The 22,429-nt window shown below is 48.8% G+C and overlaps 1 protein-coding gene and 1 long non-coding RNA gene across 4 annotated transcripts in view; both read left to right on the forward strand.

Moving 5' to 3' along the window:
- Positions 1–22,429, forward strand: part of LOC134396271 (alpha-2-macroglobulin-like) — a 92,197-nt gene that overhangs the window by 58,672 nt on the left and 11,096 nt on the right. Inside the window, exons 19-29 of one of the 2 annotated variants that reach the window (XM_063122690.1) lie at positions 337–481; positions 4,228–4,480; positions 6,971–7,097; positions 8,703–8,824; positions 9,726–9,777; positions 11,801–11,884; positions 13,317–13,493; positions 15,538–15,622; positions 16,690–16,846; positions 17,715–17,789; positions 19,609–19,774. In XM_063122690.1, coding sequence (XP_062978760.1) covers positions 337–481; positions 4,228–4,480; positions 6,971–7,097; positions 8,703–8,824; positions 9,726–9,777; positions 11,801–11,884; positions 13,317–13,493; positions 15,538–15,622; positions 16,690–16,846; positions 17,715–17,789; positions 19,609–19,774 — 1,443 coding nt within the window. The remainder of the gene's footprint in view (positions 1–336; positions 482–4,227; positions 4,481–6,970; positions 7,098–8,702; positions 8,825–9,725; positions 9,778–11,800; positions 11,885–13,316; positions 13,494–15,537; positions 15,623–16,689; positions 16,847–17,714; positions 17,790–19,608; positions 19,775–22,429) is intronic. The other variant, XM_063122691.1, reaches the window with a different exon arrangement.
- On the forward strand, positions 20,049–21,030 carry LOC134396495 (uncharacterized). Of its 2 annotated transcripts, none has more exons than XR_010025269.1 (3): positions 20,049–20,114; positions 20,207–20,525; positions 20,989–21,030. It is a non-coding gene; the product is annotated as an uncharacterized LOC134396495 (long non-coding RNA). The 2 variants fall into 2 exon arrangements; XR_010025270.1 differs by lacking the exon at positions 20,989–21,030 and adding an exon at positions 20,756–20,790 and having other exon boundaries at positions 20,207–20,480.

Here is a 22,429-nt window from a genome sequence, read left to right on the forward strand (position 1 = left end):
GGCAGGGAGCTCCCTGCCTCTCTGCACAGAGAAAGGGACTCAACAGGTGCTTGCCATATCAGGAGCTACTTCCCCGAGACGTGTTTGCATCCCAGTTGGGAAGAGGGTGGCATGAGGGGCGGGGGTGGGTGGGAATCTGTTTGTTATCTCCAACCACAAATCGGAGATAACATGAATATTCTTTTCCCATCAAAGGGCACAGGAATTAGGGATTACGCTGGAGGATCTGTACCTTTATGACAAGCCGTGAAGTGAAGTTGAGTTAGGCATTCTTGCTTTGAAAGGTGGCGGAGGTATCCGTTTTAGTAGAAATAAATCTTGTATTCTTCCTCCCAGCAGAAAGATTCCATTCCCCACCTGTTGCTGCAAGTTTAGAAAGGAGCCGGAGCTCTGATATTCTTCCTGCTTCTGCTGCTGTAGCAGAGAAACCTGCCAGGAAGTTTTTCCCTGAGACGTGGTTGTGGCTACTGCATGTGGTGAAGTAAGTGGTGGCTTTCTTGCATGGAGAGAGGAGAAAATACAGTGGCAAAGATCCACAGAGGCCCTGCGTCATGCATCGAAGCCCCTCTGCTGTGGGTGGGTGTGCTCATGCAAATTTATGCAGATTAATTCTCACATGCATGCATTTGATTGGGATTCCTGTGTTGAGCAGGGGTTGGACTTGATGGCCTTACAGCTGGAGCGTGTTCAGAGGAGGGCAACCAGGATGATCAGGGGTCTGGAAACAAAGACCTATGAAGAGAGACTGAAAGAACTGGGCATGTTTAGCCTGGAGAAGAGAAGATTGAGGGTAGACATGAGACCACTCTTGAAATACTTCAAAGGTTATCACATAGAGGACGGCCAGGATCTCTTCTCGATCCTCCCAGAGTGCAGGACACGGAATAACGGGCTCAAGTTAAAGGAAGCCAGATTCCAGCTGGACATCAGGAAAAACTTCCTGACTGTTAGAGCAGTACGACAATGGAATCAGTTGCCTGGTGAGGTTTGGGCTCTCCCACCCTGGAGGCCTTCAAGAGGCAGATGGACAACCCTCTGTCAGGGATGCTTTAGGGTGGATTCCTGCACTGAGCAGGGGGTTGGACTTGATGGCCTTGTAGGCCCCTCCCAACTCTACTATTCTATGATTCTATGATTCTATAGGCCCCTTCCAGCTCTACTATTCTATGATTCTATGATTCTAGGAGCCAGGCAAGCTTCTCCGGGGAGCTTATTCCACAGCCAGGGTGCCACAGCAAAAAAGGCCTTCCTTCTGGTAGCCGCCTACCTCACTTCCTTTGACGGGCTCACAGAGAAGGCCCCCAAATAATGACCTTAGGGACCAGGAGGATTCCATGATCCTTTAGTACCCTCAGGGCAGCTCCCAGCAGGACACAATAAAGCAAGCGGGAACAACCCGTTAAACGGCCAGAAATAATTCAGAAATCTAAAACCAGCAGTAAAACAAAAAAGGAACTCAAAGTCAGCGTCAAATGATTGAAAACAATAAAATAAAACAATGGCATTGCCCCACAGAGGCCTCCCGGAGTAAAGTTTCTACCAGCTTTATGAGACTTAAAACAGAACAGAAAGAGTTGCACCAAGACGGAGGGGCCACTGGTGGCGAGGCCCCGCTCCCCGCGCTCTCTTTTCAAAGCTAAAGGTGGCTTACGTTTTTTTTTAAGTAACTATAAATCTTAACCAGCCAGCCAACTGAGCACGATGAAGAGTAAATGATGTTATGTCGGCCCTGCAACCTGGGCAATATTGGTTTATTTAGAATTTTGTTCTACTTTTCCAGTATGCCGCCCTTGACCCCCAGCCCCGACAACAACTCACTGCGTGAGGTTAGCGTGAGAGACAGTGGGCCGTGTTTTTGTTTTGTTTTTAATTTTAATTTTTTTTTTACATACATTTATATCCCGCATTTTTTCGTCCAAGGAACCCAAGGCAGCTTACATAATCTTCCTCTTCTCTATTTTATTTTTTGCATGATTGGCATCCAGGTGTGTGCTGGGCACTGTGGCGTTCCCCAGCCTCTGTGACATTTATTTTTAAACCTCTCCTTCGCTGCCGCCACCGTATTCTTTATATTCTAAAAGAAAGAGGGAATAATAAACCTCAACATCTAAGGTCCTCCTCCGAGTGCCTACTCCGATGGAAGCTCGGAGGATGGCAACAAAGAAGAGGGCCTTTAAAGTGGTGGCCCCCCGTGGCGTTGGTGGGGCATATTAGACCACAATGTCCCAGGCTGAGAGAAGAGAAAAGTACCTCAGTAAGGAGAGTGGATATAAATAAAGATGCCGAACGTCCCCAAAGTTCCCAGTGTTGCACATTAGTGTGGGGAGAAATGAAAGAATCAGATCAATCTTTGTGGGAAGATGTTTTAATAAATGGAAGAAAGCATAAAGCTATTCTAGATACTGGAGCTTGTTTATTTCTGATTAGAGCAGATCTTGTGATGAGTGAGGAGATTATTCCTCACACACCCCAATTGTGGATTAACCTCCCCAAAGAGGCTAGCCAGGCGCCAACATTATCTTTTCGGCGCCAGGTGAAGACTTTTCTCTTCTCCCAGGCAGAATTTAACAACATATGCTGAGGTGTTTTTTTTTTTAATGGAACCCAGAACTGTGGTTGTTTAAATGGATACTGTTGTTTTATACTGTTGTTTTTATAATTTTTGATGGTTTTAAATTTTGTATACTTTTTTTTTTAAAATGTTCACTGTTTTTAACTTTTGTAAACCGCCCAGAGAGCTTCGGCTATGGGGCGGTAAATAAATTTAATATAAATAAATAAATAAATAAATAAATAAATAAATATAAATCCCATGAAGTGGATTGGTGGGGGATCATCCAGGACAAATAAAAGGAAGGACTTCTTCACACAGCGCAGAGTTAAATTATGGAACTCACTGCCACAAGATGTAGTGACGGCCACCAATTTGGATGGCTTTAAAAGGGGGTTGGATAAATTCCTGGAGGAAAAGGCTGTCGATGGCTACTAGCTGTTGCACCATGTCCTGCTTGTTCATCCCTGGCCAATGGCTGGTTGGCCACTGTACGAACAGAGTGCTGGACTAGATGGACCCTTGGTCTGATCCAGCATCAAGGCACTTCTGATGTTCTTATTCTGAAACAAGCCTCTACTAAATTCCACTCACTCCTACCCTCACTGATTCCCTAACCCTGAGTGACTCCTCTAACTGCCCCCAAAACTCCTTAACTGTCTCTCACTCCCCCTCCTCTCTCTCTCATTCAAATCAACCAACCAATCAGACGACTCCATTCACGCCATTCACCATTCTAACTCCCCCCTCCCACTTATTTACCAATTCCCAAAAATAAAAGATATCGGCCACAGCAAATAACGTAAATTATCATTTTGTCACAGGCACCATTTTGAATATTCAAGCCACGGTGGACCGTCACCACGGCTTATTGTGTTGTGCGAACCTGGGCAGGGTGGCTTGTGACTGTGGTAAGCAAGCCACCCCGGAACCCAAGGACAGCCCATGAAGTCCAACGCTTTTGGAGGGAAGCCTGCCTTACAAGGTTGTGGTAGAAATGGCGATTGGATAGTGCAAGTCGAGAGCAACTGAACCCTTGAAAGCCCCGTACAAATGCGAAAGCTGTTGTCATTGTGGTGTGGTGTTGACAATGACAATGATGAGAGTTGCCCTTTCAGTGGCAGATAGAATCATAGAATAGTAGAGTTGGAAGGGGCCTACAAGGCCATCGAGTCAAACCCCCAGCTCAATGCAGGAATCCACCCCAAAGTATACCTGACAGATGGCTGTCCAGCTGCCTCTTGAAGGCTTCTAGTGTGGGAGAGCCCACAACCTCGCCAGGCAACTGATTCCATTGTCGTACTGCTCTAACAGTCAGGAGGTTTTTCCTGATGTCTAACCGGAATCTGGCTTCCTGTAAATTGAGCACGTTATTCCGTGTCCTGCACTCTGGGAGGATCGAGAAGAGATCCTGGCCCTCCTCTGTGTGACAACCTTTCAAGCATTTGAAGAGTGCTATCATGTCTCCCCTCCATTTTCTCTTCTCCAGGCTAAACATGCTCAGTTCTTTCAGTCTCTCTTCATAGGGCTTTGTTTCCAGACCCCTGATGGTACTCATTACCCTCTTCTGAACACGCTCCGGCTTGTCTGCGTCCTTCTTGCAGACAAGAAGGAGCCGGCTTGCGGAAGGGTGCCGTGGGATTCCTCCTCACCCCTTCTTCTCCTGTGTCCCACAGAGCCTCTGAGCAAAAGGGGGGCGAGTTCCAAGCACAGACCGATATCCCTGTGACCGTTCCGGACACCATCACAGAATGGAAAGCTGGCGCCTTCTGCCTGTCGGAGGAGGCGGGCTTCGGCCTGGCCCCGTCCACCTCCGTCTACTCCTTCCAGCCCTTCTTCATCGAAGTCACCTTGCCCTACTCCGTGGTGCGGGGTGAGGTGGCAGTGATGAAGGCCACCACCTTCAACTACCTGAACATCTGCCTCAGGGTGAGCAATGCTCCATTCCCCCAACCCGTCTACCTTGGTCTCTCTATCTCTCCGTTTCTTGGGTTAAGGCTCGCCAATGGCCCAGGAGCCACATTCCGGGACGTATTTATTTACTTTTACGCATTTTGGAACATTTCTGAGCCGTTTTTTTAGCAACAGTACCATCCTCGATGGCTGCGATAGCCAATTTCGGGGGTCCGGTGGCCAATTTCCAGAAATGTGGAGGGAAAGACGCTGTCGACCGATGGCAAAGGAGGAGTCAAACTCCGGTTCTCAGAATACAGATAAATTTGTTTTGCTCTACGTGTTTCGGAGGGATGACCTCCTTCTTCAGGAGCTATAAAACAAAAGTAAGAGTAGTATCTTGTGGACAACACCTCCATGCTTTTAAACAAAGCTTCAAGGGGCTTTTCTACAAAGGAATACTACATTTTCTTAGACAACTTTAGAGAGAATTTTATTTTTTTTAAAAAAATAATCATCATAATCATGAATTCCCTCTTTTTAGACATTGTTCCCATATTTTTTCTCCTCTCAAATTTCTTAACAGTAGTGAAAACGTTCCCTTTTGGTTCACTTTCAACCGGAGTCATTATTCCCCCACTATCCACCGACATAAACCTAAGCTAGGAGCCTCCCAAGACCCCACAGACATAACTTGGCTGTTTTGAATTTCCTGGTCTCCAAGATGTAGTGATGATGGCCACCAATCTGGATGGCTTTAAAAGGGGGTTGGATCAATTCCTGGAGGGGAAGGCTATCCATGGCTACTAGCCCTGATGGTTGTGTACTATCTCCAGTATTTGAGGCAGTAAGCCTGTGTGTACCAGTTGCTGGGGAACATGGGTGGGAGTGTGCTGTTGCACCATGTCCTGCCTTGTTGGTCCCTGGTCGATGGCTGGTTGTTCACTGGGCGAACAGAGTGCTGGACTAGATGGACCCTTGGTCTGATCCAGCATCAGGGCTCTTCTGATGTTCTTCTGTCCAACTTTTTTGAGTGCTGTAAATGCTGGTTTTTGCGCTTTTGTAACTCATAGCAGAAAACAAACCTTTTCGTGTGTCTTATATACTGCAGATGGTATTAGATTACACCCCATTTGAGCTCAGGTGCTGATCCAGCTGTTATTTACAATCAGCGTTCCTTTTTTATGTTATCAATTGGTGTTGAAAATACATTTAGGGTGACCATATGAAAAGGGGGATAGGGCTCCTGCAGCTTTAACTGTTGTGATGAAGAGGGAATTTCACCCGGTGCTGCATGCATACAAATGACACCTGTTGAAAATCCCCTTTCTAAGCAACTGTTAAAGATACAGGAGCCCTGTCCTCCTTTTCACATGGTCACCATATTATTGTGGCCTCAGTTTTTGGGGACTGGAGTTCACTTCCTCAGTACTCTGTGAAGTACGGAGGCCTCCCTTCCCTCTGTAATTCTGTGGCCCCAGACTTGACCTCTCTCAATGGGGCCATTCAGAAGACACCCTAAACCATGGCTTTATCCATGGTGGTTAAGCCAGAAAGCCGGGCTGTGTTCAGAAGACACCTTAAACCATGGCTTTAACCATGGTGGTTAAGCCAAACTGTTTTCAAAGGCAGCCCCACGTATAACGCATTGTAGTAATCCAAACCAGAGGTTATCAGAGCATGGATCACTGTAGCTAGGCTATCTCTGTCCAGATAAGGGCGTAGTTGGTATATCAACCTAAGCTGATAAAAGGTGCTCTTTGCCACTGAGTTCACCTGTGCCTCAAGTGACAGTTCTGGATCCAAGAGCACCCCCAAACTACAGACCCGGTCCTTCAGGGGGAGTGCAACCCCGTCCAGGACAGGGCAAACATCACCTCGCCGGACAAATGAACCACCCATTAACAGTACCTCCGTCTTGTCTGGATTGAGTTTCAGTTTATTAGCCCTCATCCAGTCCATTACCGTTCCCAGGCACTGGTTCAGGACAGCCACTGCCTCACCTGGGTTTGATGAAAAGGAAAGGTAGAGCTTTGTATCATCCGCATATTGGTGACACCTCAGTCCACATCTCCGGATAACCTCCCCCAACGGCTTCATGTATATGTTAAACAGCATAGGGGATAAGATAGAGCCCTGTGGAACCCCATGGCTTAGGAGCCACGGCACAGAGCAATAATCCCCCAACTTAAGAAGACGTCCCAACAAACTAGCTGATGCTAGGGTCCGCCGGAAGCTCAAACACACGGGGCGGAAGGAAGGTGTGAGAAAGTCAGTTCGATTGCGCCAGAATTGCTGGATCAGACCAAGGGTCCATCTAGTCCAGCGCTCTGTTCACACAGAGGGGGAGGAGGGACAGCAGCTGGTGACAATGGGAGTGAGAAGGTGGGCTCAGCGAGGGAGGAGGCCCGTTGAAGATGTCTTGGCTATGAGCCCTCCGAAACCCAGATCCGGTACCTCCTCTTCTCATCCCTCTTCTGACTGACACAGCGACCTCTCTGGTAATGGCCTTTTCTCTCCGGACAGGTCCATGTAACTCTGGCTCCTTCGGACGAATTTGACGCTTCCCCTGTGACGCCGGTGGAGGACTCTTATTGCCTGTGTGAGAACGAAAGGAAAACCCTCTCCTGGAACGTGACCCCCAAAACTCTGGGTAAGCGGCGACACTGATTCACACCTCGGGGAGTTGGGAAGGCCAGGGAGGAAGGCGAGACAAGGCCACCCCCTCCCTGGCCGTTCAAGAAGAAGGCAGTGAAGGGAGAAAGGGAGCTGCACAAACTCCCTGCGGTGTAGGCAGGGATGAGGAAATACCCAGTGTGAAGACCGGCCAAGATGGCTGTGGTCTTGTTCATGTCTCTTAGCAGCCTGCCACCCCCCCTGCATCTCAACCAGGGGACCCTCGGACCTTTCAGGACACACTCGGGGTGCCAGCATAAGCGTTTGAGCCGTGTAACGTTTCGTGAGCCTGGAACGTTACACGAGAGCGATAAGCCCGGCCGAAGGCGTTGAAAGTAGTCCTGACGTTTACCTGGAAAGAGGGACGCGGAGTTCTGGAGGTAGATCTGGTGTTCCTTTGGGAAGGGGAAAAGGGAACGGGTCAAAGCTTATGCAAAGCTCCCAGAGTGCAGGACAGGGAATAACGGGCTCAAGTTACAGGAAGTCAGATTCCGGCTGAACATCAGGAAAAACTTTTTGACTGTTAGAGCAGTACGACAATGGAATCAGTTACCTAGGGAGGTTGTGGGCTCTCCCACACTAGAGGCCTTCAAGAGGCAGCTGGACAACCATCTGTCAGGGATGCTTTAAGGTAGATTCCTGCATTGAGCAGGGGGTTGGACTTGATGGCCTTATAGGCCCCTTCCAACTCTACTATTCTATGATTCTAACCTTTGAAACAATCCTTCAGGCTGAAGAAAAGAAATATTTATTTATTTATTGCATTTTTATACCGCCCAATAGCCGAAGCTCCCTGGGCGGCTCACAGAAATTAAAACCATTCAAAGTATAAAACAAACAGTATAAAAGTACGATGTAAAATACAATATAAAAGCACAACCAGGATAAAATCAGCAGCAGTGCAGAAATACAAACTTAAAATACAAACTTAAAACAGCAAGGTTAAAAATGAACTTATAGACTGTTAAAATGCTGAGAGAATAAAAAGGTCTTCACCTGGTGTCTGAAAGCATATAATGTAGGTGCCAAGCGAACCTCCTTAGGGAGCTCATTCCATAGCCGGGGTGCCACAGCAGAGAAGGCCCTGCTTCTGGTAGCCACTTGCCTCACTTCCTTTGGCAGGTGCTCACGGAGAAGGACCCCTGAGGAAGACCTTAGGGTCCGGGCAGGTACATACGGGAGGAGGCGTTCCTTCAGATAGCCTGGCCCCAAGCTATTTAGGGCTTTAAATGTTAATACCAGCACTTTGAATCGGGCCCGGACATGGACTGGTAGCCAGTGTAGCTGAGGACTGGCGTGATGTGGTCTCGTCGGCCAGTCCCAAAGCCTCTCCTCTACATCAGCGGAAGGTCTCCCAACAGGGCAGGGCCCGATCTGGGATCCAGGGACTGACAGGCCCAAGGGAAAGTTGACACAGTCTGGGGGAGAAGACTGGGCAGCCTCTGCTTCTCGTCTTCAGCCCGTCTGACGCTGGTATTTTCATCTGAGGATAAAATAGGGCCAGAGAGAACCACGTAAGATGGTCTCTCGGCGCCGTAATGACAAGAATAGCGTGCTGAGGTGGGGGCCGTTTCTTTCCTAGGTGAGATTAACTTCACTGTCAGCGCAGAGGCCGTGGAATCGGACCAGCCCTGCGGGAATGAAGTCGTGGTGGTGCCCAGCAAAGGGGCGAAGGACACCGTGATCAAGACACTCTTGGTCGAGGTACGTGAGCTGCTTGGGGCTGAAGCAATCACATATGTATCGCTGCAGAAACGTTTGCTGTCATGGCTAACCGTACTGCCCCTGTTTTGAGAGAAGATGTTTCAGGTAATCACTCAGAATCAGATTCAGAACTAGAAGATGCAGCGCCAGACACCAGCCAGCCTGGACCAGTGGGGGAGAAAGCTCTCACGGGCGATTCCCCAGCTGGGAGTCAGCCCCCTCCAGAGCTTATCTCCTCAAGGCCAAATCCTACACACTCGGTGGGAAGTGAGCTTTCTTCCGGAGGTGAGCATCCCAACAAGCTAGCTGATGCTAGGGTCCGCCAGAAGCTCAAACACACGGGGCGGAAGGAAGGTGTGAGAAAGTCAGTTTGATTGCCTCAGAACCTGCATCCGCACCAGGCACTCTGAAGTTACGGGCATTTGGGAAGTGGCTTCCTTTTTCTTCTTGAGCGGACAATTATCTTGCTTAGTTTGCATAGTTTTGCTTAGGGGGACGTTTCCAAGAGGCTAGACTCTCTTCAGGTAGAAGAGAGGATTGTTGCTTAATAAAAGCTTTGTAGATTTCTTAGCAAGCCTCGTCATTTGCCTCCCATCAAAAGCAGTTGTTTTCTGAGAAACACGGCAGTTGCAGGAAAACAGTGACAGGCCTTTTGCTTTATTCACCATGTTTAAAGCCATGGTTTAAGGTGTCTTCTGAACACAGCCCGACTTTCTGGCTTAACCACCGTAGTTAAAGCCGTGGTTTAAGGTGTCTTCTGAACGGGGCCAATAAGGGGGAAATTCAACATTCCTCTCCTGGTCACCTGGAGGCGTTTTCACTCTCCACAGGTGACCAGGCAAGTTTCTTCTTTCCTGACCCTCATTCTCCCATTTTTCCTTTCCCTTCTTTCCTCACGTAGCCTGAAGGGATCGAGAACGACGTGGCCATCAACTCCATGCTCTGTGCAGATGGTGAGTGCCAGCTGGAGGCCTCTCCTCCTTCAGTGACCTGAGGTGGAAGGAGGCAGTTCACTGCAGGGGAGATCCGGGTTCTAGTCCCCACTCGGCCACGGAAACCCACTGGGTGACTTTGGGCCAATCACAGACTCTCATCCCAACCCGCCTCACAATGTTGTTGTTATGTAGGGTGACCATATGACCAGATTTGCCCAGATTTGCCCGGGTTTTTGATGGCAAATCTGGGAGGGGGGAGGGGAAATCCGGATTTTTTTCTCAAAGAGCAGCTCTAATGGGAATTAACAAAAATGCTTATAACTCCATCATTTTTTAAGATAAAGACATGAATCTTGGCACAACAGTAGCTCTTAGGAAGGGCTTTAGTCTTACCAAATTTGAAACAGATCCGTTCATCCATTGATTTTTTAGGAATTTTTTTAAAATTGAGGTTTTAAAATTATTATTTTTTAAATCGTCATTTTTAAAGATAAAGAGATGAAACTTTGCACCGTGAAAGGATTTAGGTAGAGCTTTAGCCACACCAAATTTGAAACAGATCTGTTTATCCATTAATTTTGTAGGATTTTTTTTTAAAAATTGAGGTTTTAAAATTATTATTTTTAAAACTGTCATTTTTAAAGATAAAGAGATGAAACTTTGTACCATGATAGGATTTAGGTAGAGCTTTAGCCATACCAAATTTGAAACAGATCTGGGGCCAGTAGCAAACCCTGTTAACAACAGCAGCAGCTTGCAATGAGTGAAGATACAGTCAGAAAAGATATTTGAGGGAAGGGGAGAATGTAACACACAGAGTATAGCAAAAGCTTCAAAGTACAGCAAAACCTACAAAAGTAGGAGTGAGTGAAGTTAATTTCAGATACATTGAATCTCTCACTTGTTCTTTATTTCAGTGATTTTAACATTAAGATGTTATGTAGAACATAATTTGTCTTAAATGTGTGCTGTAAAATCAGACATGTGACCAAGGCTATGTTTGGTACTGGACACGCCCCCTTGGGGGGCGACCATGTTGTCCTCCTTTTTGGTTTCCAAAATATGGTCACCCTACTGTTATGAGGATAATATGGAGAGGAGGAGGATTATGTACGCTGCCTTGGGTTCCTTCGAGGAAAAAAGTTGAGATATAAATGAAATAAATAAAGGTCCAATTTCATTAAGCTACATCATTCTGGGTCAGACAACCTCTCAACTGACCCAGTGTGTTTGCTGTGCCCACCCAGGGCTGGTGCCAGACTATTTTGCGGCCTAGGGAAGGCGAGCTACTTGAAACCCCCCCATTTTTATTTTTTTTGCCAGCTTCGATTTTTAAGAACAGATGTTTTGTAGAAAAAATAAAAAGCACAAAACTTGAACTTATTATGTTTTTTCTTCTTAAAACAGCTAATTTGTATAAAACTGTGACCCTAAAAGGTCAGTACTGCACCCCTCTGAGGACTAATGGTAGTGTCGGCCCTGGGCCCACTGAGCATCTAGGGCTGCTCCCCTGATTTTTTTAATTTTTATTTTTGCAGTCTCCACCACCGCTGAATTTGCTATAGTCGCAGGGGGGGAAAGCTGTTTTTTCCCCTAGAAACCATAGCTTGTTTTGAAACAAAATGCTGCTCCCCGAAGCCTGCCACAAGCACCATTTTGCTTCTAGACATGCTGGATTCTCCTCACACGCCATGTCTTCAAGAAAAACCATGGATTGGTTTTCCCCATGGCCCTCAGTGTGCTGGCAATTTTTGAGGGGAAAAAAAATTTTGAGGGGAAAAAATTTTTTTGAGGGAAAAAAAATTTTGAGGGAAAAAAATTTTTTTGAGGGAAAAAAATTTTTTTGAGGGAAAAAAATTTTTTTGAGGGAAAAAATTTTTTTTTGAGGTAAAAATTTTTTTTGAGGGAAAAAAATTTTTTTGAGGGGAAAAAAAGCGGCAGACGGGCAGCAAAGGCTAAGGAGGGCCGCTCGGATTCTTCGACGCAGCGATTAAGTACATAGCGTGATTAAAAACGAAAACACCTCTCTCTTCTCTTGCAGAGACTTCACGTTCAACGGATATTTCTTTGAAGCTGCCAGAAAACGTTGTGGAAGGTTCAGCCAGGGCCACGCACTGTGTGTTGGGTAAGAGCCGCTCTGGTACAGACCTTCTGAATTGTGTTGTATCTGGCCTTCCTTTGCCTTCACGCTCCCACAACTTTATTTTCTGTGAAGGAATGAGCTTGACTCTGCACAGGCTGAAATAGCTGTTAATTAGATACATCGAAGCCGTCAAGCAAACGTGCACTTCTGTCAGAGCTCATAGAATCATAGAATAGTAGAGTTGGAAGGGGCCTACAAGGCCATCAAGTCCAACCCCCTGCTCAATGCAGGAATCCACCCCAAAAGAATCCCTGACAGATGTTGTCCAGCTGCCTCTTGAAGGCCTCTAGTGTGGGAGAGCCCACAACCTCCCTAGGGAACTGATTCCATTGTCGTACTGCTCTAAAAGTCAGGAAGTTTTTCCTGATGTCCAGCCGGAATCTGGCTTCCTTTAACTTGAGCCCGTTCTTCCGTGCCCTGCACTCTGGGAGGATCGAGAAGAGATCCTGGCCCTCCTGTGTGCGACAACCTTTTCAGTATTTGAAGAGTGCTATCATGTCTCCCCTCAATCTTCTCTTCTCCAGGCTAAACATGCCCAGTTCTTTCAGTCTCTCTTCGTAGGGCTTTGTTTCCAGACCCCTGATCATCCTGGTTGCCCTCCTCTGAACACGCTCCAGCTTGTCTGCGTCCTTCTTGAAGTGTGGAGCCCAGAACTGAACACAGTACTCTAGATGAGGCCTAACCAGGGCCGAATAGAGAGGAACCAGGACCTCACGTGATTTGGAAGCTATACTTCTATTAATGCAGCCCAAAATAGCATTGGCCTTTCTTGCAACCGTATCGCACTGTTGGCTCCTATTCAGCTTGCAATCTACAACAATTCCAAGATCCTTCTCGTTTGTAGTATTGCTGAGCCAAGTATCCCCCATCTTGTAACTGTGCCTTTGGTTTCTATTTCCTAGATGTAGAACTTGGCATTTATCCCTATTAAATTTCATTCTGTTGTTTTCAGCAGTTGTCGGACTGCGAGCCAGGAGAAACCCACTGGGTGACTTTGGGCCAGTCACAGCCTCTCAGCCCAACCCACCTCACAGGGTTGTTGTAGTGAGGATAAAGTGGAGAGGAGGGGGATTATGTATGCTGCCTTGGGTTCCTTGGAGGGAAAAAAAGCGGGATATATATGTAATAATAATAATAATAATAATAATAATAATAATAATAATAATAATAATAGCAGCACTGAGAGGAAGGCCTCCGCGTGTTTCTGTCTTTTCATTTGATGCATTTCCCTTGCATTTTTCACTAATTTAACTCTCTCTCTCTCTCTCTCTCTCTCACACACACACACACACACACACACACACACACACGATTTCCAAACCTGCCTGCCTCCCTCGTTCCTCTGCTGACTGCATTCTGCCCCATTGGCCATATTTGCCTCAGCGTCTCCTGTCCTTCTCTTCCCCCATCTCAGGCGACATGCTGGGTGGAGCCATCCAGAACCTCCAGAACCTCGTCAAAATGCCCTATGGCTGTGGGGAGCAGAACATGGCCCTCTTTGCACCCAATATCTACGTCATGGAGTACCTCAATAAGACCGGGCAGCTGACGGAACACATCCAATCCACCATCACCAGACACTTGTTGGCTGGTGAGAAGACCCACAGGGCAGCGCAGGAGCAATTTGACCCTTCTTCTTGTCCATGGGTGGTGGCAGATGACTACAGTAGGGTGACCACACGGAAAGGAGGACCGGGCTCCTGTATCTTTTAACGGTTGTATAGAAAGGGGGAATTTCAGCAGGTGTCCTTTGCATGCAGGCAGCACCTGGTGAAATGCCCTCTTCATCACAACAGTTAAAGCTGAAGGAGACCTGCCCTCTTGACCAGATACAAAAGAGGGCAGAGCCCCTGCAGCGTTAACTGTTGTGATGAAGAGGGCATTTCACCAGGTGCTGCATGCATACAAAGGACACCTGCTGAAATTCCCCCTTTCTATACAATTGTTAGAGGTACAGGAGCCCTGTCCTCCTCGCCATATGATCACCCTAACTACAGAGTCCTTCTGACTGACTGTTTATATTCAGGGCTCTGCATCCTTGGCAGATTAATCAACTGAAGCTTTGGTTGATTAAGTGGTGGGGCAATTTAATAATGGAGGCTGGCAAGTTCAGGGTATATTTGATGGCCGGCTCTGTCATCTGGAGGTCCTTTCCGTTGCTGTGTGTGTGGCGAAAGAGCATTACTCTGCAGAAGGGGACCATGGGTGCATTTCTCAGCCTCCATCTCTGTCACTTGAGTCCCAGGTGGCCTCGGTGGCATGGAGTGCCTTTTACCAGCTTCAGTTGGTGGCCCAGCTATGCCCCTATCTGGACAGGGATAACCTGGCTTCAGTTGTCTACGCTCTGGCAACCTCCAAATTAGATTACTGCAATGCGCTCTATGTGAGGCAGCCTTTGGAGACAGTTCAGAAGCTGCAGCTTGTGCAAAATGCAGCGGCCAGATTGATAACTGGAACCAGAAGGTTCGAGCATATAATAACGATTCTGGCCTGCTTGCATTGGCTGCCTGTACGTTTTGAGCCCAATTCAAGGTGCTGGTTTTAACCTATAAAGCCTTACATGGCTTGGGACCACAATACCTGATGGAATGCCTCTCCCGACATGAACCTACCTGAGCATTATGCTCAACGTCTAAAGTCCTGCTCCGGGTGCCTACTCCGAGGGAAGCTCGGAGGGTGGCAACAAGGGAGAGGGCCTTTTCAGTGGTGGCCCCCAAACTGTAGAACAATCTCCCTGATGAGGCCCGCCTGGCGCCGACATCGATATCTTTTCGGCACCAGGACTCGACTTTTCTCCCAGGCATTGAGCCTGGGTCTGTTTTTTGACAAGTTAATATAGTGGTTTTAAATGTATGTGAATTTTGCATGTTTTGGTGGTTTTTAGTTTTTGTATATTGTTTTTAAATGTTGTATCTTACGTGAACTGCCCAGAGAGCTTCGGCTATGGGGCGGTATATAAATACAATAAATAATAATAATAATAATAATAATTAATAATAATATGATTTATTACATTAATATACTGCCCCATAGCTGAAGCTCTCTGGGCGGTTTACCAAAGTTAAAAACAGTGAACGTTAAAAAGTATACAAAATTTAAAACCATCAAAAACATAAACAGTATGAAAACAGCAGCATCCATTTAAAAGCAACAGTTCTGGGGTCCGTTAAAAGCAAACAAACTGAGTGTTGTTAAATGCTGTTAAAATGCCTGGGAGAAGAGAAAAGTCTTGACCTGGCGCCGAAAAGATAACAATGTTGGCGCCAGGCGAGCCTCATTGTTGAGATCGTTCCATAATTGGGGGGCCACCACTGAAAAAGCCCTCTCCCTTGTGGCCGTCCTCTGAGCTTCCCTCGGAGTAGGCACTCGGAGGAGGACCTTAGATGTAGAGCGCAGTGTACGGGTAGATGCACAAGAGGCATCCTAGATGTTAGGCCCTGTGTAACAGGGCTATTACGGCACTGTTGAGAGATGGTGCCTGCCAAAACTCGGACCACATGACGCCCACTTCCAAATCGGGAAAGTGTACGTACACGCGGGGAGTGGCGCCCACCTGCGCAAGGTCACGATGGGAAGCTACTTGTGGGCTGAGGATGGTGCAGCCACACACCACTGTTTTCCACCCTCCGTTTTAGGCTACCAGAGGCAGCTTAACTACAAGCACTCAGATGGCTCCTACAGCACCTTTGGACAACGTAGTCAGGAGACGGGGAACACCTGGTGAGGCTCTTTCATCGTTGATGTTTCTTTGTGTGTGTGAATAGAAAAGATAGATAAAGTAACAACAGAGCAGTTTCAAAATATCCTGAGAGCTAAACAGGTTGGCTTCCGCCCTCATCAGGAGCTGTGAATGTGGAATGGATTCCAAGAACGGCAGTTTGCGTAGGGTGACCCTATGAAAAGGAGGACAGGCCTCCTGTGTCTTTACCAGTTGATTAGAAAAGGGAATTTCAGCAGGTGTCATTTGTATATATGGGGAACTTGGTGAAATTCCCTCTTCATCACAACAGCGAAAGCTGCAAGAGCTATACTAGAGTGGCCAGATACAAAAGAGGACAGAGCACCTGCAGCTTTAACGGTTGTGATGTTTAGGGGTCTGGAAACAAATCCCTATGAAGAGAGACTGAAAGAACGGGGCATGTTTAGCCTGGAGAAGAGAAGGTTGAGGGGAGACATGATAGCACTCTTCAAATACTTGAAAGGTTGTCACACAGAGGAAGGCCAGGATTTCTTCTCGATCCTCCCAGAGTGCAGGACACGGAATAACGGGCTCAAGTTAAAGGAAGCCAGATTCCAGCTGGACATCAGGAAAAACTTCCTGACTGTTAGAGCAGTACGACAATAGAATCAGTTGCCTGATGAAGTTGTGGGCTCTCCCACACTAGAGGCCTTCAAGAGGCAGCTGGACAACCATCTGTCAGGGATGCTTTAGGGTGGATTCCTGCATTGAGCAGGGGGTTGGACTTGATGGCCTTGTAGGCCCCTTCCAACTCTGATATTCTATGATTCTATGATGAAGGAGCCAAGAGATGAGGACAGCCTTGAGGCTTCCTGTGTCTCTTCATTATTAGAGGCACGAAGATGGGTGGATGGGGAGGTAGAGGGAAAGTGTCAGGGGTGTGTTTGAAGTGAGGGGTTGCAAAGGGACGCTTTTCAGATTTCCTTGTCACCACGCAGGGTGACGAGGCCACCTTAGGGAGAGTTCCCGGGTACCAATCTCTCTCGGCGGGTTGGCGATGGGGCAACCGGAAGGGGAAGGTAACGCTCCGCTCCGGTTTGTCTTGCAGGCTGACGGCGTTTGTGCTCAAGTCCTTCGCTCAAGCCAGGGGGCTCATCTTTATCGAAGAGAGGCACATCACGGAGGCCCTGGCCGCGTTGGCCATCCGGCAGAAGGAAAACGGCTGCTTCCAGAGCACCGGATCCCTCTGGCAAGTCTCCCTGAAGGTAAACTCAACTTCCGTGTCATTGTCGGAACCATAGATTAGCACCCTCTTGGCACGGCACATGCTAACAGGGCCGTCCCCCACCGGATGCCCTCCAGGCGGGCCGGACTACACCTCCCATTATCCCCAGCTGGCTTAGCAGCTGCCAAGGCCAACAGAGCAGCACCAACCTCTGTAATGAAGTCTGCTGTCCTGGCTGCTAATAAATAGTGTTTCCAGGGGGGAGATAAAGCTCCGAGGAACAGATGGGAAACTATGTTGTGGTGGTGAAGGGGAAAAATACATGGGAAGCAGGGCAGGGGGGCGGAGAGATGGGAAGTCTTTCCATGAAAACCAGTGGCAAGTAGACCACGTGGGTGGGCGCTCCCACTCAGGGAAGGAGCACACTCCTATCATGCGAGGAAGGTAGAAGATTGCACATTGCAGAGGGTTGGACTAGAAGATCATAGAACCATAGAAGAGTAGAGTTGGAAGGGGCCTACAAGGCCATCGAGTCCAACCCCCTGCTCAATGCAGGAATCCACCCTAAAGCCTCCCTGACAGATGCTTGTCCAGCTGCCTCTTGAAGGCCTCTAGTGTGGGAGAGCCCACAACCTCCCTAGGTCACTGGTCCCATTGTCATACTGCTCTAACAGTCAGGAAGTTTTTCCTGATGTCCAGCTGGAATCTGGCTTCCTGTAACTTGAGGCTGTTATTCCATAAATTATTTCTTACCCGCCTCTCCATTTTGATCGAGGCAGGGAACAGTACATAAAACTGAATTAAGAACAAAACATACATTGTTAAAACATCCTAAAAGCATTCTAAAAATGTCCTAAAATTCCACGTATTGCCCGGAGCCCAACGTCTTCCTGCCGTCTTTCCTACAGGGCGGGGTTGATGATGAAGTCCAGCTTTCTGCCTACATCACCATCGCTTTGCTGGAGATGGGTCTGCCACTCACTGTAAGTAAACTCTCCCCCCCTCCCGCTCCGCTTGAAAAGAAAGATCCCATGAAGTCCAAACACTCCCTGGCCAATATTGATTGATTGATTGCACTTCTATACTGCCCAATAGTCAAGGCTATTGGATGGTAATTCACTTCCAGAAGTGTGTCACTTCAGAGGAGCGACATTTGTGCTGGTAGACATTGGAGGGGCGGTGTGTGTGTAGATATGTTGGCCGTAAAAACACACTTGCAAATAGGTACTAGGCTTAACATCATCATCATCATCATCATCATCATCTTATTTTTTACCCGCCTCTCTGTTTGGATCGAGGCGGGGAACAGCAATAGGTATAAAATATATAAAATACTGATTAAAAACATAGTATACATTGTTGAAACATCCTAAAAGCATCCTAAAAGCATCCTAAAATTCCACTGGGTAGGCCTGCTGGAAGAGATGGAAATAGTTGATAAAAACAAAGTGAAAGACCATCAAAAGTACAAAATTTAGTACTTCTCCACACAGCACACAGTTAAGTTATGGAACTCACTTCCACAGGATGTGGTGATGGCCACCCATTTGGATGGCTTTAAAAGGGGGTTGGAGAAATTCCTGGAGGGGGAAATGGCTATCCATGGCTACTAGCCCTGATGGCTAAGTGCTATCTCCAGTGTCTGAGGCAGTAAGCCTATGTACACCAGTTGCTGGGGAAGATGGGCGGGAGGGTGCTGTTGTACTCATGTCCTGCTTGTTCATCTCTGGCCGATGGCTGGTTGGCCACTGTGTGAACAGAGTGCTGGACTAGGTGGACCTTTGGTCTGATCCAGTAGGGCTCTTCTCATGGTCTTTCATGGTCTCACCAGGTTTTTCAACATTGCTGCAACGACTTAGACCTCTTTGGCTTTGGAATCATGAGGGAGAGTTGTGGGCACCTTGACAAAATACTTGCAGTCCTTTAAAATCTTACCTCCTTTCACGCTCCACACCACTGACAATCCTAAGGGACACTCCCAACTCCCCACCCACTAACCAACCAAACTCCCCCATTTAGACTCCTCCCTCTTTCACAGCATCATCAGCCACACCCACTCAGTCCAACATTCTGCACTCGCTAGACACACAAAGCCCAGACATACCTAAGGGAACAGAACTGTGGGGCAATGCCACAGCTTCTCTCTACACGGTTACCCACCTGGCACTTCAGTCTTGGCTGGGCATGCAGCAAACACCAGGTGGAGAATTCCACGTCCATCCTGCACCCTCCCCACCTATTCTAAACTATCTTGCCTTCTCTTTGAGCTTCATCACACCAGCGTTATACTGTGCCATCATGGCGAATTGCGTGCAAAGGACTCCGAAGTTTTCCAGCTTCTAATCTGCTTTGACTGTGAAGTACTCCCATGCGTCCTGCTTTAAAGCCAGAAGACCTGACCTATTTCGCGACTAGTTTTGGAGCGAATCATTCGTTGTTCTCTGAGCGGCTACTGGGGGCGCAGCAGCAGGATTTCAGACGTTTAAAGTACAAATTAAACCAATGCTTACATCTGCGCAAGCTTTAAAGATAAAGACATCAAAATTGGAACAGTAATAGATACGAAGGAGAGCTTTAAGCATACCAAATTTGAATCGGATTGGGTCATCCGTTGATTTTTTTAAAATGATTTTTTACGTTTCCCCCTTAAACGCTTTTCCTGGTATGCAAAGGATCTTAGGAGCGCTGCCGCCCGGGGTGTGATTTAGCTAGCAACAACAACAGCTAAACGCTGCAGGGGATAATTCGAGGGAAACAGGAACGAGGGATGAAGCCCTTAGACTCCTTCTTCTCTCTCCCCAGCACTCTGTGGTACGCAATGCCATGTTCTGCTTGGAGACGGCGGCACAAGCAAAAGACGCCGACGTTTACAGCTGGGCCTTGATGGCGTATGCCTTCACCCTGGCAGGCAAAGAGGACAAGAGGCAGGAGGCGCTGCGCGTCCTTGATGGGCGAGCAGTGAGAGAAGGTGAGATGGCAGCTCTCGGTGTGAGATGGGAGTGTTAGGGGCAGCCTCCGTGGATTTTTGCTCCTTGTGGGTGCTGGGACATTGTCAGGGTCCGGGGCATGGGTGGCAAGGCCTCCGCGCAGGAACGCCGGGGCCGGGATGGACGGCGGTGGGACTGGCTTGGTGGGTGGGGCGTCTGGTGATACCAGCCAAAGGCAAGGTCCGGAGGCAAACAGAGTTCAGGCAGGGCAGGAGGCAAAAGGCAAGGTCCAGAGGCAAACAGAGTTCAGGCAGGGCAGGAGGCAAAAGGCAAGGTCCAGAGGCAAACAGAGTTCAGGCAGGGCTGGAGGCAAAAGGCAAGGTCCGGAGGAAACAGAGTTCAGGCAGGGCTGGAGGCAAAAGGCAAGGTCCGGAGGAAACAGAGTTCAAGCAGGGCCGGAGGCAAAAGGCAAGGTCCGGAGGCAAACATTTCAGACAGGGCTGGAGGCAAAAGGCAAGGTCCGGAGGCAAACAGTTCAGGCAGGGCCGGAGGCAAAAGGCAAGGTCCGGAGGCAAACAGAGTTCAGGCAGGGCTGGAGGCAAAAGGCAAGGTCCAAAGGCAAACAGTTCAGGCAGGGCCGGAGGCAAAAGGCAAGGTCCGGAGACAAACAGTGTTCAGGCAGGGCTGGAGGCAAAAGGCAAGGTCCGGAGGCAAACAGTTCAGGCAGGGCTGGAGGCAAAAGGCAAGGTCCGGAGGCAAACAGTTCAGGCAGGGCCGGAGGCAAAAGGCAAGGTCCGGAGGAAACAGAGTTCAGGCAGGGCCGGAGGCAAAAGGCAAGGTCCGGAGGAAACAGAGTTCAGGCAGGGCCGGAGGCAAAAGGCAAGGTCCGGAGGAAACAGAGTTCAGGCAGGGCCAGAGGCAAAAGGCAAGGTCCGGAGGAAACAGAGTTCAGGCAGGGCCAGAGGCAAAAGGCAAGGTCCGGAGGAAACAGAGTTCAGGCAGGGCCGGAGGCAAAAGGCAAGGTCCAGAGGCAAACAGAGTTCAGGCAGGGCCGGAGGCAAAAGGCAAGGTCCGGAGGAAACAGAGTTCAGGCAGGGCCAGAGGCAAAAGGCAAGGTCCGGAGGAAACAGAGTTCAGGCAGGGCCAGAGGCAAAAGGCAAGGTCCAGAGGCAAACAGAGTTCAGGCAGGGCCGGAGGCAAAAGGCAAGGTCCGGAGGCGAACAGAGTTCAGGCAGGGCCGGAGACAAAAGGCAAGGTCCAAAGGCAAACAGTTCAGGCAGGGCCGGAGGCAAAAGGCAAGGTCCGGAGGAAACAGAGTTCAGGCAGGGCCAGAGGCAAAAGGCAAGGTCCAGAGGCAAACAGAGTTCAGGCAGGGCCGGAGGCAAAAGGCAAGGTCCGGAGGCGAACAGAGTTCAGGCAGGGCTGGAGACAAAAGGCAAGGTCCAAAGGCAAACAGTTCAGGCAGGGCCGGAGGCAAAAGGCAAGGTCCGGAGGAAACAGAGTTCAGGCAGGGCCAGAGGCAAAAGGCAAGGTCCAGAGGCAAACAGAGTTCAGGCAGGGCCGGAGGCAAAAGGCAAGGTCCGGAGGCAAACAGAGTTCAGGCAGGGCTGGAGAAAAAAGGCAAGGTCCAAAGGCAAACAGTTCAGGCAGGGCCGGAGGCAAAAGGCAAGGTCCGGAGGAAACAGAGTTCAGGCAGGGCCAGAGGCAAAAGGCAAGGTCCAGAGGCAAACAGAGTTCAGGCAGGGCCGGAGGCAAAAGGCAAGGTCCGGAGGAAACAGAGTTCAGGCAGGGCCAGAGGCAAAAGGCAAGGTCCGGAGGAAACAGAGTTCAGGCAGGGCCAGAGGCAAAAGGCAAGGTCCAGAGGCAAACAGAGTTCAGGCAGGGCCGGAGGCAAAAGGCAAGGTCCGGAGGCGAACAGAGTTCAGGCAGGGCCGGAGGCAAAAGGTGTGGTCTGGAGAAGCAGAAGGTCAGGCGAGGTCTGGGATCACAGGTAGTCAGGACACAGGAGACCATGTTGCTGTGGCAAAGGCTGGAGTGGAATTGGAGTTCTTATATAGCCCTTTCCTGGCTGCTCCCAGCTAGTCTCCATCAGCCCAGATCAGCCTGGATCCTGCAAATACCCTACGGTATTTATTCACATTCCTGGACTATCTTCACTAGATCAGATCTCAAATACCCTACGGCCGGCAATGTGCCCTGCGGCTGCCAGGTGGTGCTGCAGGGCAAAACCTGACAGACGTTCCTGTCGCTCCTTTTGTTACTTCCGCGTGCGGTCAACCAGCGTTGCCTCCTCCCCTCTGCCAGGGGGATTCTCCTCAGAAATGAGTGTGGGGTTAGAGCGTTTATTTAACGGTTCGGCACCCTGATTCCTTGACGAACGCAGAAAACGGCTTACAATTCAGAACAGGGACTTCTCAGTGGCGGCCTCCTGGCTGTGAACTCTCTTCATTCAGAGATATACGGTTTGGCTCCATTCGTGCCGGCTTTTAAAGAGGCCTTGAAACCCATTCGTTCCACGTTGCATTTTGCAGCGGTGTTTTCTAGTTGAGCTTTGACTACTGGCGCCCCTCCAGTCGTTTGGGCCTACAATTCCCATAAGTCGTTGGGGAGGCATCATGGGAGTTGTAGGCCAGAACGTCTGGTGAGCTACAAGCCCCTTACCCTTGATTTCATGGCTTTTGTTGCTGCTATTATCA

This window comes from Elgaria multicarinata, chromosome 3, assembly GCF_023053635.1.
Source record: "Elgaria multicarinata webbii isolate HBS135686 ecotype San Diego chromosome 3, rElgMul1.1.pri, whole genome shotgun sequence".
NCBI classification, from domain to species: Eukaryota; Metazoa; Chordata; class Lepidosauria; order Squamata; family Anguidae; genus Elgaria; species Elgaria multicarinata.